Source organism: Orbicella franksi, chromosome 5, assembly GCF_964199315.1.
Source record: "Orbicella franksi chromosome 5, jaOrbFran1.1, whole genome shotgun sequence".
NCBI lineage: Eukaryota > Metazoa > Cnidaria > Anthozoa > Scleractinia > Merulinidae > Orbicella > Orbicella franksi.
In genome coordinates this window covers 7,171,810-7,192,061 of record NC_138149.1, presented here as the reverse complement: position 1 = coordinate 7,192,061, position 20,252 = coordinate 7,171,810, and the positions used below count along the sequence as shown (strand labels likewise).

Sequence of the window (20,252 nt, the reverse complement as noted above, 5' to 3'; positions counted from 1 at the left end):
GTCGCTGCGGAACAAAAAAAAAAAAAAAAAAAAAAAAAATAAGTAAATGAATAAAAAGAATGAAACGGCGGAGCGACAAAAGAGTCGCGTTTCTCACTTATACATGTATTGTTCATGTGCCAGTTTTCGCGCTGCACCCCAAGCATACAACTAACTGAACATCTGGAAGAGGCTAACCGCCCTTGGGCAACCAAACTTTTTATTGAATCGATAAGTCCAACTTTTCCATGTTTTTCTTGCCAAATAGGTACATTCCGATATTGTGCGCCTGATATCTTTTGACCCAGTATGCTGGCATATTTGTTGGCCGCGAATATGGATTTTTAATCAATTTTGTTGGTTAGTTTTTATTCAGTATAGCAACTAGCCAAACTAAAGGAAACAAACAGAATATGTAATTAGTTTAATTTCGTGTTTTGACTTGGTAGCAAAGGCATTAAAAACGAAAGAATAAAACTTTTACCTGTAATGCTTCAAAAAGTTCTGTGGTGCTGGAATTCGAAAAGCGAATGATTTTTAACCGTTATATACACAGAAACGCTGTCATTTTGTGAACAGAGTTTGGGAATCTAGGAGCATAAATTGCGAATTAACTTTGATAACGGAGCTCCGGCGCCCGAAGGGCCGCCAAGCGGAGCCCCATTCTCATATAGGAAAGAAAAGGAAACCCATGAGTTGTTTTTCTCATGGTTATCATGGATAGCGGTATTGCTCGTGGGCGCGTACGCACGACGGCGACGACGACGGAGTCGCGCATCATGGCGGCCATACTCCAGATAATAGGTTGACAGAGACATGCAGCCTTGGTTTACTGTGTACTTTTTTGATATTGGACATCCATGTTATGATCAATTGACACCTGTCAAAACAAGGTATCCGCTGACCAGTATCACGTGACCATATCGCGGGCTCAAATTTACAGCTCATCGAAGTCACGTGTTTTTTGAAGTTGACCGAGTGCTGGTTTTCGATTGGATCGCGGGCTCATGTCAGGTTAACTCGTTGAAAACAGGAGAGGATTGTTCGGAAACCGGTTAACTCTAACGCAGGATTAAAAGTTAACGGAATTATATCTTTTTCTTCTATACAAACGTTTTTTGTTGCTTTGTTGTATATGGTGATTATTAAAACTCGAAACAGAAGGCCAAACAATACACAGAAAACCTCACCGCAAAGCCGAAGTTACAAAACTCAAATCAAAATTCTACCTTTTCCCGGGTTAGTTTAGTCGGGCTCTGAACAACCTGGCCCAGGAGCTACGCTTTTAGGCTGGCCTAAATCTATATATTAATATTGTTTAGCATGAGAGAGGATGATCATTTTCTCTTGTGCTGGGATAATTCGGCAAAATTGGGAGCAGCACTAGCAACATAACATGTCACTGTTAGGAGCACAATGAGCCAAGGCCTACGCGCTAATGACCATTCTTGCCCCCAGAGGCGGCGAATCTTTTGGTCAAGATTAGCCTGCGTAGCTGACGGGATTTCGCGCGCGAGTGCGTTTGTTTTGGCGGCCGTGAACGCGAGTGGCGAAGCCCCGAGGAGACCACTGCACCCGCTCACAAATCCCGCCAGCTACGTGAGCTAGGTCGGGTTTATCATACTGTTTTGTAGAATGTACACTTGAATCGTTCGGCTTGCCATCAGAGTAGCAAGAAATCCCTTGTATTCATTGCTTCCATTCATGCTGACTTTTAACAATGAATTCATTGGGTGAGCAATAAATCGAACCGTACACTAGACAAAACTGTTCTGGATCGACGTTTTACAGCTAACCGATGAAAACAAGCAACGTGACGAAATAATTCTGTGTCTTTAACTTTATTAAATTCCACACATGTAGATCACGCAAGGAAGACTTGCGTTACAGCGTACCCAAATTTCAGGAAATTTGCTAACTGAATCACAGAAGTACAGAAAATTACGTGATTTCTGAGAAAAAAAGAGACATATTTTGCATCGACGTAGAAGAGTTAGACTAGTGTTGTTGTGCAAAGAACACGTTATGTGTTTGTGTATTTTTTTTTATCACGATTTCGACAACAAAGCATGAGGAAGGTCCAGTAATCCATCTAAACAGCAGTTTAGAGAATCAAAGACTGAAACTGTGATGCTACCACCGAAGGGTCACAAGGCAAACCAACACGAGTTACTTTATGCTGGTGTGCAAGAATTATAATGTCGGAAAATGGCAAGCTCCTGGTAGATGAGCCCAAAAACGGGTCCGGCAACTTTTTGAGAAGTACAGATAGTAGTGTCTGAAGTCCTTGGCTTCGCTTAAACGCAGAAGCATTTCGTGGCTGGTGCGAAGTGCGAGCTACCAGCCGCCATCTTCAAAACTGCTGGGAAGACCGATATGGTAGATCTAGTGGCAAGATAGGCTCGATCACTAGCCGCTGTTCGGGAAAGGAGCCCGCAGAGGGACGCAGACCAGACACGAGAGAGCGGCGGAAATCCAGCCTAGTGGCAAGACGAGTTTTAAGAAGACGAATTTCTCAAGACAGTATAGCATTTCAGTGGCCAAATAAGTTTTTAAGTCCTTCTAGATTTCGTCGAATTCTTGACAAGAAATCCACAAATACGCAACGATGATCTTCGCAAAGCAACCCTCTTTTCTCAGAAATCACGTGATTTTTTTGCATACTGTTGTGATTTAAGTACACTGTAACGCAAGTGGTCGTGATCTATACTAAAAATACCTTTTCATGTGTGGAATTTAACAAAGTTTTAGGCAATCATAAAATTATTTGTGTCGCTTTGTTTGTTTTGATTTTTTTTTATTTTTCTGATGAATAGTTTCGCCAGAAGCACATAACCCACGCTTCTGGTTTGGCCTGGTTTCACGATTTATTCGAACACTAAGGTGTGATCAAAACAAACGAGGCCTTTCATCACATTGCTCCGTGTCTTCCAGTCTACCTGACTCAAATAGTTTCCGTGTTTTGACACGTGATCAGATTTCTGCACTTTGTCCTAAGCTTGAAGTGTGGATAAAAAACAACATAGTGCGCGCTTCGCGGGAAAAACACTAAATATGGAGAAAGGTGAGTTGATTATAATCAAGCTACACTAGAATTAGTCCACGTTCACATATTGAGCAACATCTGTAGAACCAGCAGAATATCGAACCTGAGAAATATTATCACGGACAGAGATGACGCACTTGCGAGAATGTAAACTGAGAATTAACCGATTTGCCATCATCTCTATACATTCAGTACATTAGCAACATAGAAAGTTTTCGTGTGGTTTGTGGAATGTTTCATTGGAGGGTTTAGTGACATATTTACGTAAGAGACTGAGACACGATTTTCTTAGTGCGATTTTCAAACAAATGCCCACTGTATTGCCCGCGACATCAAGAAGGTTCGAAGACGGCTGATAAGGGATTTTTCCCTTGACCTTTAGATTTCCTTTGGTCAGTGAATCATTTACAGTCAGATGTATCTATTACGACTGGGAAAAGTTATGTTTCTTGAGAAATTCGCGGGTTTTTTCACAATTCGTTGTCAAAAATTGCCATTGACCCAACTCTTCGACAAATCTACTCTATCGATGGTTAATTTGTTTCAATTCCGGATCCATAACTGACGGCATGGCCGGGTTACGGCGTAAAACTTAAGGCCGCTCGCAATTTTGTGCAATTTCTGTACTGTCGGCCTCGACTGATAGTGAGAGATTTCGCTACCACTTGGAATTTATATTAACCCTGATTAATCATCAGCTTTTCCATTTTCTGCACCGACCTGATTTTTGCCTGGTTAAAATAAACACATGTATTGAACGTGCGTGACATTTTCTCATACTTTCACTGTCACAGTCTTTGAAGATTCAGCTTGTCGTACGCTAGAGCTCGTTCGCGGCTCGAACTCCTTTCCAGACGCGACCCCTACAGTATGGATTAAAGGAGATTGCTGGCCTCCTTATGGAGAAATCGTTACCAGATATCGTCTTTGTGGTGCTACTAAATTGAACGTCTTTGTGGATTGTGTCGAGGGACAATCAGAGTTAACGTTTGGATTAATATCCCCGAACGAGAGGTATCTTCAGTTTCCATTCAGTTACTAAGTTGTTATTATAAGGTTTTATTATTCTTAATTTTTATTCTGATGTTTACCGCTTAGTTATTTTATTGGTCAGTTAATTTTACCCATGTTTTAGATATTTCTACCTTTTTTTAAAATAATTTTTATTGGTGACATATTTTGAAAATCATTGTAAAGCGCCATTGGATAGTGATAGAAATAGCGCTATATAAATTAAGTATTATAACAGGACTGAGCGGAGTCCAATTCGGTCTGTAATCACACGAGTGATTAACAAAATCGGACGACCGTGAAGCGGGAGTCCGATTTGTTAATTACGAGTCTGATTACAGACTGAATTGGACGACACGATGGCCTGTTACTAATTAATCATAACAATTACAATTTCCCACAAAAGTAAAAATTCATATAAAAAAGAGCTTTTAATAGTCATTTTTAAATATCATAATTAAAAACATGGAGAATAGCTTGCAAAATGGCAAAACAGACACCAGAGACTAAACCTCCACAATTTTACAAAGTCAGTCTCTTGAATTGGTCACTATAGTGATCGTAATCAATGTTGTGATTGGTGGATTTAGTGAAGAGGACTTAAAATGATGGGCTCATGTAACTGTCCAATCACAGGTCTCCGATTATAGCCAACTGTCCGATTACACTGTCCGACTACAACTTTGCAGATTAATTAGAGCAAAATAGAGCAGTTTATGCACTAATCTTATTTGAGGAAATTGTAATTGTTATGATAATGATGATGATGATGATGATCATTATTATTATTATTATTATTATTATTATTCATTCATTCACTCTTTCATCATTTACCGATTTTTTTTTACATAAAGCGCTAATGATAACAGACTCAAATATCAGTTGAAGCATAACTGGCTGAACGTTTTCAAGGTCTACTCCCGCAATCAAGACAACATTCTGACAGTGAAGGCAGTGACTCATAAAATATAATTCATAGCACATGATATAGTTATATAAAATGACAGTATTATTAGCAGAATCTTAATGCAGTCGACTCCTGATAACTCGAACCTTCAAGGGAAATTGAAAAAGGTTCGAGTTATCGGGAGTTGAGAACAAATGACCGGAAATAAGTAGAGGGTTGTCCAATACACCGTAACGGGAGAAGTCCAGGAACTGTGAACTGTACAGGTTTTTTTTTCACACGGCTGCTTCAAAATAAAATGTTTTTGACTACAGTACACTGTTTGTTTTGACTTGTCACGTGTTGACAAACATGGTTCGAGTTATCGAGGGTAAAATTATATACAGAATGACCTGAAGGGAAACGAAAATTGCTTCGAATTAGCGGGAGGTTCGAGTTATCGAGTGTTCGAGTTACCCAGGGTAAAATTATCGGAAATCCAGGGGAAATCGATTTTGGTTCTAGTTAGCGCGAGGTTAATTCGCGTTAGCGAGGGTTCGAGTTATTCGACTGTAAAAGAAAAAAAGAATGTACATGACAAATTTTCAAAACTGACATACATTATACTGCCCAGCCCAAAATTTTACGATCAAAAGCTTTCACCGATTCTGATGATGTTTTAGCCTGTGAACAGGCTCCGGCTGAGAGACTCTAACCGCGGCTGGAAGGGCTGAGAACTGGCTGAGAGTCAAGTAGCCAAGGGGGAAATGGTGTGGCAGGCCCTCCCCTTCGCTCTTTTTCTCCTCCTCTCTCTTCTTTCCTCTTTCTTTACGCTTTCTTTTCGCGCCACCCTCGACTAGAGAGCCTGTTCACAGGCTAACGATATTTCACATAGCGTGTCTTCGGCCGCGTGACTAGCGTGAGTCACGAATCTCGCGTGACTGGCGTGAATCTCGTTACTTTCCCATGTTTCAAGTTGACCTCACCAAACGTCTTTAAAGTGCGAAGGAAACTAACGGGTTGTGTTTTGCCTATTATTTCCAATGAGATCTCAGACGTTAGGCATACAGAACGGAGAACATCTTCGACTGACTGGAAAGCTATGGTAAGTATTTCTCTGAAAGATTGCAATCAATCAATCAATCAATCAATCAGTCAATCAATCAATCAGTCAATCAATCAATCAATCAATGACTTTATTTAAGTATCAGAATATATAGCCGAGGGCGAAGACTCTTTGCTAATTGAGGACACACAGAGAAACAGAGAATTAACACAGAGATTAACAGAGAAACTTCTTATTCCTCATTCCTATGGACCTTTCCCGTGTTCACATGAATTTTTTAATACGGTCAAGCCTAAGTGTTCTTACAGAAAATACTTTTCATATAGCATTTACGATAGATCATCAAATTTCTTCTTTATTGAGGCAATTTGCAGTCTGCTTAATCAAGTGGTTGAGGTTTTATAATAATGCCCACAAAGCCAGTTCTGGAATTGCAGGAAATACACCCCTTATTTTATTGAGACTAGATTGAGTGATTTTGTTGGATTACCCACCAACAAAAGAGCCCATAAGGGGATTCTACGTTTTTTCACTACAGGGCGTGGAACAGTAAGCATAGAAGAATCTTCAACAAACCGTTTGACTCCAGGACAAGTTATGGTTCATCCTCACAAATAGTGCAATTCTATGACAAAGACATTGGGACCGGAAGTGTCTTGTGCGTTCATCGTGACCTAAAGACCAACCATATCCACTTTGTTATCAATGGCAAGAAAGGAGTAGTTTCTTTTAGCAGCGGCGCACCGGACTTCTGCTACGGATATGTTCGCTTGAGTTCAATAGGCAGTAGTAGTGAAATCCAAGTTACCCTGCTGCCGGAGAAAGACGAAGGTAATAGGTCACCTGACCAAGGTTTTTCATTAGTACTGAGTACTTTTAAAATACGTCTTTTGAAAGGTTTGCGGGCCATGCTACCAGGGACTTACTAAACTATAAAGGTCCTATAAATATGAGCAAACTGAATGTGATTTGCTATTAATGAGCTTTAATTAGTGACTCCAATAAAAGGTATTAAAAGGTATTAATGAAACAACATTGCCAGCAAAATTTTACAAGGTTTAATTGATGAGAAGTTGCTATTGCTGTTGCTATTGCTGTTGTTGCTGCAGTTGCTGTGGCCAGCTGCTGGTCACGTTGTGAGGTCGTAATATATGATCAAATCTATGATCTTTCATATTTTTATTTGCATCTACGGGTATAGATTACTACGAACTCAGAATGTAGAGCGCTGCACCGGTATCGTAGAGGTCAAGGGTTCGAATTCCGCTCAAACCTGAATTTTTTCCACGCTTTAATTTCACAGCTGGTTAAGTTGTGTAGAACAGTGATGATCATTGATGTCTTCATATCTTTCTCCGCCGTTCAAATGTAAGCTAATATATGATCTTTCATATATTCGTTTGCATTCTTCAGCATCTACCGGTATATTACAAACTCACAATGTGACCAGCTCCCAGTTGGCTTGATAGCACAGTTGGTAGAACACTGCACCGGTACCGCAGAGGTCATGACTTCGAATCCCATTCAAGCCTAAATTTTTTTCAGGCTTTAATTTAACAGCTACCTAAGTTGTGTGTATAACCGCGATGATCAATGGTGTCTTCAAATGTTGTTACTGTTGCTATTCCTTGTGGTACTGTTGTTGTTGTCATCAATGGTGCTGCCGTTTTTCTACAGAACTTGCTTGATCTACGAGATGATCTACGAGATGCTGTTCATCAGGAACATAAAACTAAAACTTAACACGCAGTCGGATTCAGTTCGCGCCAAACTCTTTACATAACAATGGAATACTCTAACACCCTTTTTATTCCCTAAATACTGTCATCATCATTATCCTCCTCCTCCTCCTCCTCCTCCTCCTCATCATCATCATCAGTCCTCATCGCGCCATCGGACGCATAAGGCCTTCACAGTCTCTCTCCAGCGCGAACGATCTTGCGCCCCCTTCTGGATAATATTTTCACACCGTTTTTCCTATTTATATTTATCATGTATTTCGAACTTGATATTGACGACATGGAGTCATCGAAACGTCGTTCACTTTTCATATCGCTAATTTTCATTACAGAACAAAATAATATATCAAGGGATGCAACTCGAATGTAATGGTGGTGTTTTGTAGGTTATTTTAATCCAAGTCCTCCGGTAGAGGAACCCGTTCTCATTGTTGAACCAGTAAATAGGAATCCATGCTGTGCGATTAGACTGGGACAAGCGATAGGTAACGGTGAGTAATGCGCCTCTGTATTTGATGATCAATCCTCAATAAATTTTAAGCTACTGAATTATCATTGTATTTTTTAAAATGACGTTATGTTAAACACACAATTATTTTCCCCCAATGCTTCCGAAATGCTCCTCAAATAGTACCTCTATAGTTCTGTACGTACAAGTAAGAGCCTGTACGTAATGTTTGTTTTCCAGTGCTTTAAGTTAACAATTTACCTGTGCCCATTTTCATAGCCTACCAAATATTCTTTTTTTGGAGGGGCGGGCGGCGGGAGGGGGGGGGGGGTTGATTAGATGAAACACGCAATTTTTACCAAGGTTAGTGACGTTGTGTCGATTTATTCGAACCATTACTAAATGAAATGGCTTAGGCTACTTATCAGAACATCAGAAAGCTGTGCAGTGCTGTATTCTCCCCGAGACAAACACTGCATTTTGTCCCGGTAACATGCCACTTTGTGATCTGTCAACTCAGCTGCTTTTCTCAGGCGATTTAACTTCTCTGTGAGAATAAGGGTGAGAGGCCCCACCTAGGCTCGATTTCCAGCTGCTGTTCGGGAAACGAGCCCGCGCTCCTCCCCCGAACTAATAAAGACCTGAGGCGAGAGAGCGGCGGAAAGCAAGCCTAGGCCCCACCGTAAAAGGTCGAATCAATTAACATAGCTTCACTAACCTTAAGAAAAATTGCGAAGATTCCAACTTAGCACAACAAACGGCGAAAAGGACATGGAAATATGTACAAGGCTCAACGAAATTCACTGCTGTAAGTTAAAAACCTTCACATTTTGAAATACAGCGTAATGCACGTTATTCTCCGCTATAGTTAAACACAGCGCCGGTTAGCATTAGTATTTTGATATTTGATGCTAGAAAATGACTCAAAAGTTAACAAATACCCTGAAAAATACACAACTCGACAACCCGGGAAGGAAAATGCCACAAATGGGCATAATAATGAGTAGGCGCTGCTATTCAAGCAGTCTTCTCTTGGGCATAGACATCAGGATTTTGGTGAAAAATAGGTGATCGTTGATATACAAAAAATTTATTCGTATAAAGAATTGAACTTTCTGATTATTCAATTTTTTGTTTTTAGATAACCAAATCCATAGTATGGAATAGGAATGGTTTTTCTGGTACCCAACCTACAGTCAGATGGTCACATACCAACTGCATATCCCCTGCTATCGACCAAGCGTTTTACATTCCCAGCAGCAAACCCCGTAGACAAACTTCCTAGAGTACTCCCTCCCTTTCCCGGGTATCGAACGCACCTCGCTAACCTCTGATCAGTACTACTAAACAATTAGATTATGAGCTCGAGATTTCTATCGCGTGATAGAAAAGTTGACAAATACCCTGACAAAACGCATTTAAGTCGAGAGCGACTAATCTAATTGTTTTAGTATAAATCTACTAGTCGTTCAAAATTTTATCTAAATCCTCTTTACAGATACTTGAAAACGCCAAGGAGCGTCCCTTTTTTTTTTTGTTACCAAGGGCACACTGCTACGCTACTCACTATCTATCACAGAATAGATGGTGAGTAGCGTGGCCAATCAGAGAACGGCATTCGTGATAGAACGCTAGTAGATTTATACTAATAGTCTATAGATAATGATTTGACCTTAAAGTCTACCGAAGATTTCCGACGACTTCCGTTCCGGCTTTTCGGTTACCAGGAGGATGCCACTAATGTGTACGCGGAAAATTTTCCAATATCATTGAAAGTGCCCGAAGGTTCACCGACTGAGGTAGTAACAATTATTCCACGATCGCGCGTTAGATATGAGGGAGCTGACCATAATCACCTCATATCCAACAAGCGCAAGTGGAACAATTGTTTTATTAAAGCCTTTAGCAATACAAGTTATTCGTAAGTAATTCGCGTTATTAGGTAACAGATAGTATTTTGCTGCAATAAATCTGTAAACCTGCCTTTAATTTTACTTTTCTTTCGGGACAGTAACATAAATTATTACTCGGTTTCTTTCAGTGCTTTCGAAAGTCTTGCCTGACTTCAATGCGAAGAAAGATCACCAAGAGCCAGGTTTGCAAATGAAAATTTACTATGGAGTATTCTGTAAGACTCTCGCTCACCCATCACAATCCACAGCACATTACGCCACGAGAGCACTCCATACCACGTATCACAGCACAGCACTAGCACAGCACAGCACAGCACAGCACAGCACAGCACAGCACAGCACAGCACAGCACAGCACAGCAAATTAGAACGCAACGCAGCACAGCTCACCAAACCACACTACACCAGAATTTTTCGAATGCAGCTGGGGTCACGTCACAAAATTGTTACTTCAAAAATTTTACATTATGGGCTATAACTTAAAAAAAATGCTAGAAATAAGAAAGAACATATCGAAAATAGCAAAATGGCTAAGTTTGAGGCCGCTGGCATTAAATCGTAAGTTTATACGACAGTTGAATTTTCGGAAAATTTAGAGGATATCTAAGCTATGGAAAATGACAACTTTTTCCATACAAATCTTCTTAATTTTTTAAAAATTCAAACCGTCATAAGATCTCATTATTTAATGCCAGGGACCTCAAACTTGGCCGACATGCATTTTCCATTTTTGGTATTCTTTAAGTCATAGCCCATAACTTTATGAACATTAGGTCACGTGATTGTCTAGCTGCAAAGGGCCTATTTTCTTGGTAATCTTTCCGCAGAGATAACTCAACTTAGCCACTACAGGATCAATGTGGGTCATCTGCGTGGAATCTGTCTCCTAATAAATAACGTACCAATGGCGGTTAAAGTAGAGAAGCAGCTTAAGGTCCTGTTCAAGAGCCTTTTCTTTGACGTACAAGTCCGACGAAGACTTCAGACGCTCCAATTGTACAAAGTCGCCCAAGAATTTGCAAAGAAAGATCACAGCGATTTCGACTCATTTGTCTTCATTATCATGTCACTTGGGCAAGATAATGATATTTCTGGTGTTGATGGAAGAAAGGCAAGCCTTGAACATGTGATGACCGAGTACACATCAACAAACTGTCCAACTCTCCAGGGAAAACCGAAGCTGTTTTTTGTTCAGCGATTTACAATTTTAAAGGCCCCTAAAGTCAGAGATGGCTCAACCCAAGCGCAGTGTTTCACAGATGAAAGGATAGAGATGCAGCCAGTTTCACCCAATGCCAATATCGGCGGAAATAATTGTCCTGAAGAGGCCGACTTTCTTCTAACCTGTGTTACTTCTGCAGTTGACAAAGCAAAGCCAATACAGGAGACTGCGACTTTGTGGTTTATTCAGGTCAGATTTCTCGTGAATAGGTTGTCTGCAGTCAACGGCCATATAGCACAACATGCTGGGTGACTGTAAGGGGATGGGGGGACAGAGGGACGGCATGTTTTCTTGTACAATTTACAAATGCGTCAGTACTTCCTAGTTGAAAATGAATAAATATTTCATCTTTAATTTCGCAATTGTCTGGATCTGTGCAGTGCGCATATTGGCCTCAGAACTTGCTCAAGCTATATACGGAACGCCAGCTCTCAATTCCAAATGAAAATACCAAAAAATAGCCGCCGTCGTTCGCGTTCTGTAAAATACGCAGAACGTAGTTATTTTTCGTTGTTGTGCAGAGGTTGGCAAAGAAATGTACAACGATTTGCAACGCACGTGCACAGCCATTGCTCTGCTCATTAAACCTTTTGTTTTGTGACGTTCTCGTTGCCGTCGTGGTTGCTTAAGTTCCCTATGAAGCAAAAACTAACCTGATTAATCTACTGACAATATACCCGACAATAAACATCAAAATCTGCTTCTTGAATGAGCAATGCTACACCATAGGTTTTAATCTTTAATTTTCATAGCGGAGCTCCTGCGCGCCTTCGGCGCGCGGGCGGAGCGCCATACCTTAGAAAATTTGGCAACCCATCGATCTAAAAATTTCGGTTGTCACGTGACTGTTCGTACGGACGTTTACACGGTTCAGGCAACCTTTACTGCACACTAAGTCATCTACGAGCTATTTCATGTAAAAGGGAACTTTATAGCGTGGAAGGCAGGTAACTGTTTTTAATCACTCAAAGTCATCCGTTTTGTGAGTTACTGCGCGAGTTAACTCACGCGAGATGACGAAGCCACTGTTTGAAAAGTTTTTGAGTTTGAATAACGATAAATTTGTCTAAATTCTTCGGCTTTTTCTTTGCTCGATACTTTGGAAAACTTTCATACACCGAATGAATTTCTTTAATTTCTTAAAGCAATTTACGGCTTAAAAGTTGAAATATTCAAGTAACTCGCCAGCAAATAGACTTCATGGTGTGCCGGTATCATTGGCAATATTCTTCGCGCGTTTACTAGGATTTTAAATTTTAATCTAAAGTGTCGCGTTGTTTTTCGTTTGGTATTCTCAAAGCATGGTGGATGGTTAATTCGGGATACAAAACTAAATGCGATTTTGAGACTGCAATACCGCAATATATTGGCGGCTAGTTGGGCGAAAATATATTCTGGTATTGGAAGGAGTTGCGAAGCGACTGAGCCCAATACAAGAATATATTTTTATTCAACTAGCCGCCAATACATTGCGGTATTGCCGTCTCAAATCGCAGTTTAGTTTATATAATCAGGAGCTCTGCTTTTAGGCTTGACTAAATCTATATATTAGTCAGCAGCAAGTTGATGATAAACGTGTTAGAGAGTGTTCGTTTAGGATCCGCAGTTTTCGCTTGGTTTGGTTCAAGTTCACAAGTTCTCAACCGTTTTGGGTCAAAAAAGGGTTGAACAGTCCTGATCAGCACTCCATAGCGAAATCAATCGATGACATCTTCCCAAAAGGAACACGAAAAAGAAAAAAAAAAATTATAATAAATAAATTAAGTGCAAAAGGTTGATCCCAATCAGACACAACCTGACAGCTATCGTTCGTTTCCTATCTACCAAAATTGGCTCCAGGTGAAAACATTGGTGCCAATACAATGTAAAACACGACCAATTAATGCGACTACGTTGACTGTTTCAACTTTTTTATCAACAGGTCTTGATCAAGGTCATTAAAAGATGTTGTCATCGCCACCACCTTCTTGAAATGTTGACAAAGGTAAACAAGCGGATAGCAGACGAACAAAGAGGCAGTCCAAACGGCGTCGCTACCGTTCAAGTGCCATATCTGACGCATACTCTGAGAGCTAAAGTGCTCCTAACAGTAGGTATGAACCAACTCATGAAAAGAATATGAAAGGAGTGTATATGGAAAGAGAAGAATTTTGAGGAAGGTTGTGGAATTGTGAGACTGGATTCTAGCAACACCAGACTAAATTTAGTGGATACAACACAAGTGATCAGACATATATCAGAAATGGGTATGCGCATTGCATTCCAAATGAATTATACCTTGAAATTCACTCTGACGCTAGACGGATCGAGTTAATTCCCAAGTCTAAAGGGCGTCTTCTAATTTGAAGACTGCAGACTGCACGCTTCATGAATTTTTTAGGTCTAAATAGCGCTCGGTTATCCTGAATGTCAATCAGGTTAGCTTGAATAGTGCTCAAGGTTAGCCTGTTTAGGGTAACTCTGGGCGATGGAAATGGGATATACGTTCAAAGGGTCTGCAGTCTGCAGTCTGCGGTCTGCAGCAAATGTCATGCACACAAGCACGGGGACTGGCAAATACTACGGATACCCTAATTGAAGACCTTGAGATGAATATGTTTTTTTTCATGATTAAAAAATGTAAACGTGAAACAATCTTAAGCTTTTATAAGTAGGGGTATCGAATGGTCCTATTCAATTTAAAAGTGCTCGCAAAATCTGCAGAATTTGGCCTTTGCTCGAGTTGCTCGCAAAAATTAGATGAGAGCTCGCTTGCTCGTGCTCGCAAAAGTTTTGCAACTGCTTGCATGCTCGGATTCTCATTAAAATTCTCTGCCGCGTAGCGGAAGCATAATTTGCATGTTGGAAACATCTGAGAAACGTTGGGGAAAGATACACGAGTGATGAATGTTTGTGGAAACATGCTTCCGCAAATTCGAAGCTCACAAAGAAACCATTGTATAAGAAATGTTACAAAAAAATTCTGAACCTGAACTTGAATATAATCAAATGCGTTTTTCTGTAGGTTCGACACCTTGTCCAGCGGTCCAAGTCACAGGCCCTTTAATTCCAGGTACTGACTGGTAGAAATGCCACCCCGCAGCATTCAAATTGATCAAATTACATTTATGTAACTGATACAAATTGGCTACTGAAAACTGGCTTAGGTTTTCATCCCTTGTCGTGTTTAGGAAGACATGTCTGGCTTACGTAGAGACTCATCCCCTTCAAGGAAGCCAGTTTTCAACAATTCTCCGCCCTAGTTTCCAAGCATTTCGTATCAGTATTAGTTTGGAGAATTTGTAAATCATGTTAAAGTATCAATCATTGTTTACTACTTGGTAGATTTTACATTTACTCTTGTAAGTACAAAAATGTTCGACCATCCTCAATAGGATAAGTTAATCAGGTTAGATGTAATTTAAATGTTTCAATTATTACGGGAACACAAAACGCATACCAACAGAAGCGGCACAAAATGCTCCAGTCATTATAGCTCCCTGATCTCTCCTTTCAACTTTTGTTTAAACAGGTAATTTAATTGAATGATATTTAGGTTCTCCTTTTCATTTGAACAGCTTTAACTTAATATTTCATGGCCCTATATTTTTTTGCTCATAGTTACTTTCGTCAGTTGTACATGTTAGAATAGTGTATTAGTAGCAGTAGTAGTATTGTGTCTGTTAGTTGTATTATTATTATTATCGGTATTATTTGTCCCTATTAGTAATATCTTTGTTATTTAGAATTAACTCCTGTTAAAAGGGTTCTTATATTGTTAGTGTTGTAAGCAATGTTGATTGCTATTGTAATTTGTAATTTTTAAGTAGTGATACTGATGTAAGTAACTTTAGTTTTTGTAAAATTGTACATAAAGTGTAGTATTGTAAAAAAAGTATTTTGTTGTTGTTGCAACTAGAATTTCATAGTAGTTCACTAGCAGTAACACATGAAACAATCTTAATTTACAGATATGGGTCAGCGGAATCGCTATGAGCTCGATAGGTGTCCCCGTGGGTTTTGTGTAATCATAAACAACGTCAAGTTCAGAGACAAGGCAATGAATCGTACAGGAGCCGAAGAAGATGAAAAAAACCTCCAGCAGCTGTTCAAAGATCTCTTCTTTAGAGTAATTGTCGAAAGAGACATGACGAAACATCAGATGGAGAATGTAGCGGCGAAGTATGGGGCTAAAGACCATAGCAAATTTGATGCGTTTGTGATGATCGTCATGTCACATGGCGGGGATCGTGACTGCATTCTGGGCGTGAACGGAAGGGAGACATCAGTGAAGAATTTGATGGTCGAGTTCCAAGAACCCAAGTGCCCATCACTAAGGGATAAACCCAAGGTGTTTATTATCCAAACCTGTAGGGGGTCACTGGTTAAAGTGTGCAAGAGGTCAACATTCCCAGCTGGTAATACTATTTCACTGGCGGGGCCTTCGACATCTATCCAGGCTTGCGATGCCACCCTATTACCCGAGTCCACCCTTCCAAGGAGTGTGTTTCCTCGAGAGTTTGACTTTGTCTTGGCCTTTGCCACTGTGCCAGGCTACGTATCTTTCCGGTCTGAGGAGCACGGCGCCTTCTTCATACAGGTAAGAAATTTACCTCTGGCGTCTTATATCATATCCTTATCTCGGTGACTGCATGAAATTTGCAATCAGCATAAATAGCAAAGATGGTATAAGGCTATTTTTACAACAATTGCTGCTAATTTCGAAATCTAATTGGCTAATTTGCCGTTGTCGATAAGAGTCGATACCACGCTGCTCACGTCAATGTGTCGCGCAATGCCTATAATTTTCAGCTCGCGCTCTGAAAAAAAATATTTCTTTGACGTTGATATTGTGGTAAAAAGCGAATCAAAATGTGGTTTAGCGTGGTCTGTACTCCTATCCACAACGAGTACGCGTCATCATTGTGGTCAAAATTTGTTGTGGACTCACGAGGCTGCGCCTCGTGAGTCCACAACATTTTGACCACTGTGATGACGCATATCGTTGTCGATAAGAGTACAGACAACGCTAAACCACATTCGATTTATTAATTAGAGTGTAAGACCTACGTTCCTCTAGTCGTGGTTTCAGCCTAACCAATTGCAAACCATGGTGCTATTGTTCCAAGTTCTTGGCTAGTATATAGATGTGATTTTCAGTGCGTTTCTCCACCCGGATGTATAAATGGAGCTGATCGACAAATTAGTCGGGCTCTCCGGTCTTCCCACACTTCTTTGTGATAACGCACCTTTCTGTTTAGGTATAGTAGTAATATTCCTAATCGCGTTCTTCCACGAAATTGCAGTTAATTTTACTGCTTGGTTCGTAGCATAGACGTCAATAGAGGGAAATGGTTTTAAAGGAGCAAACAAAGATGACGAAATATATGTTGGAAGGTCCATGCAATATGAATGAATTACTTGACCGAAACATTTTTTCTGCTTATTTTCTCGGTCATAAGGAAACAAATATTATGCTTTGTGCATTGCATGGGACAAAAGGCGAACAAACACAAACAACAAAAAACTTTGCTGCTCTCTATAACCACGAGCATAACGTCTTCTCCTTAACCATTCGTTCTTGTGCATAATTATAACCTTTTCTATGGTACATCGGTATATCGGTAAATTTAAATACCACTTTCTTCTTGCCTGCTCTAAAACAGACGTTGGTCGAGGTCATCAGGGAACATCATCACAGTCATCACTTCCTTGAAATCCTGACGGAAGTCACTAAGCTGGTGGTGGAGCGGCAGAGCCACAAGGATCATGCAGTTCAGGTCCCAGCTCCCATGCATACAATGACGAAACTTCTCTACTTGTGAGAGAGGATGGACGAAGCAAGAGCCATTTCAAACTGATGAGGAGTTACTGCAGTTCATCTGAACAATCCATACGAAGCTGATTCTGAGAATGGTTCAAGAATACTGACTTGTCAAAAATCATCTCAAACAGTTAGACATTGCTTGATTCTGTTGTAAAATAATGATACCTTTGAACTATAGTGTATTCAGAAAATTGTCATATTCTGACATGTACACTTTTCACAAAACGATGCAAAATCACATTCTTTGGTAGCAAGATAGGGAGACTGGACAAAAATTTACGAAAAGCAAAACTCTTAGTTAAATGGTTAGTGTGACAAAAATAAGTTCAGGACATCACTATCTAAGAGTACATATGGTAGAGTAAAAATTATTGCTTCTTCGACGATGACTTGATCGATACGGAAGACCCGTCTTAAACACAGATTGGGTCTGTTTATGGTCAATCATAGTCTTTAATCAAGAGAGCATGAAGGGTCAGAGAGTTTGTCCCCCATGTTAGCCTTATTCTCAAGGTAATCTCTCTCAAGGTATTTTTGGATCACTGCCTGTTTCGGAAATCCAAGTAGAGTCAAGAAATAGCCAATCGTGTGAGGCGGATTTTGCTCACGTGGACACGCGCAGAGGACTTGACACATATTTTCATTTTGGTCCTCCACGGGAACCTCCACGCAACGAGCATGGTAACATCCGTGGAAGAATTAACTGCGTTCCGTGAAAAGAACTTAGAGAGAGATAACCTTGGAAAGGTTCCTCATATGGGGAATTAATTATTTTACCAGTCGGCCAGTTTTTTCTAGATGGAACACCTCACTGGTTCGCGTGTTTAGAAAAATAACCCAGTATTATGAGATTCTAAATAATATCACTTTGAAAGTGATAAATGGAGATATTATAATGAAATCTTATATTAATCGCAGGATTCCGTTTGTGCTTTTCAAACTTTTGTTTTAATGTTAGGGGATTTAGGCTGACAGCGAAATTTGAAGGATTGGATCGTTCAATAGTTGTTAATTCCTGTTAAGATTTATTTACATTTGAAACTTTTAAACTGAAAAAAAGGAAAGCAAATTGGCAGCGTTTTGCCCAATCAATTCTTAGCAATCTAGCCAAGGAAATTCTCCTGATGGTTCAATCTACTGAGGACCGTTATTTCTTATTTTATCCGTGGTTGCTTAGTGAAGCCACCGAAATGCTGTCTGTCCTTTAATGGACTCGTTTAATACTGATGTGGTATAGTGAAATCTGTTGTAAGTGTTGTAAATAAAATACACGAAACATATCTCTTTTTGTTTGTGCCATGCCACGATGTGGTTTACTAAGGCCGACGAAAAGAAGAAAGGCGTATTGATAAACCTAAAATTAAAAAAGCGAGGCGCTTTTATAGTGAGCGAGTGCATTTTGATCGGATGAGTACCAGCATGAGGGGCTTGGGGAGAGAGGACAAAACGTGCAAGAGAGTAGAAATGAGGCTAAACGACTAGTGACAGAAGATGGGGAGGGGAAGGACAAATACGCCTGCCCACTAGCACTGCAATAATTTTTTTGGTTTGAGAAGCTCCTCTCGTCCACGAACAGAGTTTTTCCTCGATAACACTGAGACAAAACTTACTTGACTCTACCACGTTTACTTGATTTAAAACTCGATAAGAGCAGAACGTGCTCGTATTCTGTTTCCAAATCTTCACTTAGCACATCGCAGTGTGTGACCAAAGGATCGATTATGAATAAAGCTGGAAAGATAATCAAGCGTAAGTAATTAGGGGGGTTTAACTGATTTGGGCAGGCGTTTTTCTTCACCCCTTTCCCCTTCCCCCTTCCCTCCCCCTCCCACGTCTTCGTTCTCGCGTCCCATCTCTCTCGCGACTCCAATATGCTGCCACCACATATGGTACGTACACAAAAATATCCAGCAATCGCTCAGTGAAAGCACCCACCTTGCAGTCTAGTTAGATTGAGGTTGAATGGATCACAAACGGTGAAATGGAAAAATTGAGTGTTTTAGTTCAAGATGCGCCCAGTTTTTGGTCGAAAGCAGTCAACTGCAGTCAATAGAAACCAGAATTAAGAGATGTTTCATTGTGTTAGCAAAGAAGCATATCACCTGGTGATATGCTTCCGGTTAGCATAACAAAACTGTATGTGGTGCGTTTTAATCAGTGAAGTACTTTTTTTTTAATATAAGTTTTGTAGTATGTGAGCTCCTTAAAACTGGTTTTGAAAATGACTTGTTTACGGACTGACAGATTCTGTTTGCAGCTCATCTAGTATAGGATATCCTTGTCATTATTTTAATAGAATAATCGGCGTATTTAATTTAGTAACTGAAAGGCTCGAGCTTAGCCGGCTCTCTTGGACAACATTAGGCCCACTCCGTTTCTGTGGGCATCTCCCCAGCTCATTGGGGGTCCTGACTACACCAACACATGCCCTGATACCGGAGTAACATTTCCAGATGCAGTCCATCGAACTTCACTCAGTCCTAAAATTTCAACTCCGTTCTCGTCCATCTCCATAGCCAGCTGTGTAGACTTTCCCGTCTCGTATGAAGTTCTCACATGCATTCAATGTTCTTATTCTTGTGACGGTCTTGGGGAAAAGAATTTTCTGCAAGGCAGTTCCCTTGCGGGTTTGGCTGCTCCGCTTCATAAGCTCTCCCTCCGGTCGTTCGCTTTGATCATTTGATGTGGTTCTTGTAGTCGTGGTCGGTTTTCGTAGCAAGAGGTTTTTTTTTTACGGGCTTTTAAGACTCAAGCATTGACCAATCAAGTAGGAATAAAGTTCTGTTGCCGTTGGTTTTTCTTTGCTATACTTCAACCACAAACTCTAACTTAAAAGATATACGGAAACCTACAGATTTGAAATTCCACATTAGAGTTAAATTACTTGATAGCGGACACAAAAAAGCATTTCCATCCAGATTTGGCAAAACACCGCGTTTGTATAGATCTCATGACTTCGCCGGGATATAGCTAGTCATTTTATTTACTTTCCGCGTACACTAAAACCCGGGAATTTGACACTTTTATCAGGAATAGAAAGAGTGTAAAGAAATAGCCTAGAATGCACACTTTTGGGTTCAATTGAACACTTCCCTAATGAGGCTTTTCAGGGTCAATGGGAATAGACTGGGGGGGGG

At 40.3% G+C, this 20,252-nt stretch overlaps 1 protein-coding gene across 2 annotated transcripts in view; it reads left to right on the top strand.

Moving 5' to 3' along the window:
* The window catches only part of LOC145488629 (uncharacterized), a 31,591-nt gene extending 11,339 nt beyond the window's left edge, over positions 1–20,252 (top strand). The window contains exons 2-12 of one of the 2 annotated variants that reach the window (XM_081467529.1): positions 784–3,043; positions 3,820–4,039; positions 5,971–6,027; positions 6,527–6,819; positions 8,114–8,218; positions 10,217–10,270; positions 10,915–11,498; positions 13,231–13,402; positions 14,314–14,361; positions 15,260–15,888; positions 16,955–20,252. In XM_081467529.1, coding sequence (XP_081323655.1) covers positions 3,034–3,043; positions 3,820–4,039; positions 5,971–6,027; positions 6,527–6,819; positions 8,114–8,218; positions 10,217–10,270; positions 10,915–11,498; positions 13,231–13,402; positions 14,314–14,361; positions 15,260–15,888; positions 16,955–17,113 — 2,331 coding nt within the window. In that variant the 5' untranslated portion in view covers positions 784–3,033 and the 3' untranslated portion in view covers positions 17,114–20,252. Of the gene's footprint in view, positions 1–72; positions 3,044–3,819; positions 4,040–5,970; positions 6,028–6,526; positions 6,820–8,113; positions 8,219–10,216; positions 10,271–10,914; positions 11,499–13,230; positions 13,403–14,313; positions 14,362–15,259; positions 15,889–16,954 lie in introns of those variants that run through there. The other variant, XM_081467528.1, reaches the window with a different exon arrangement.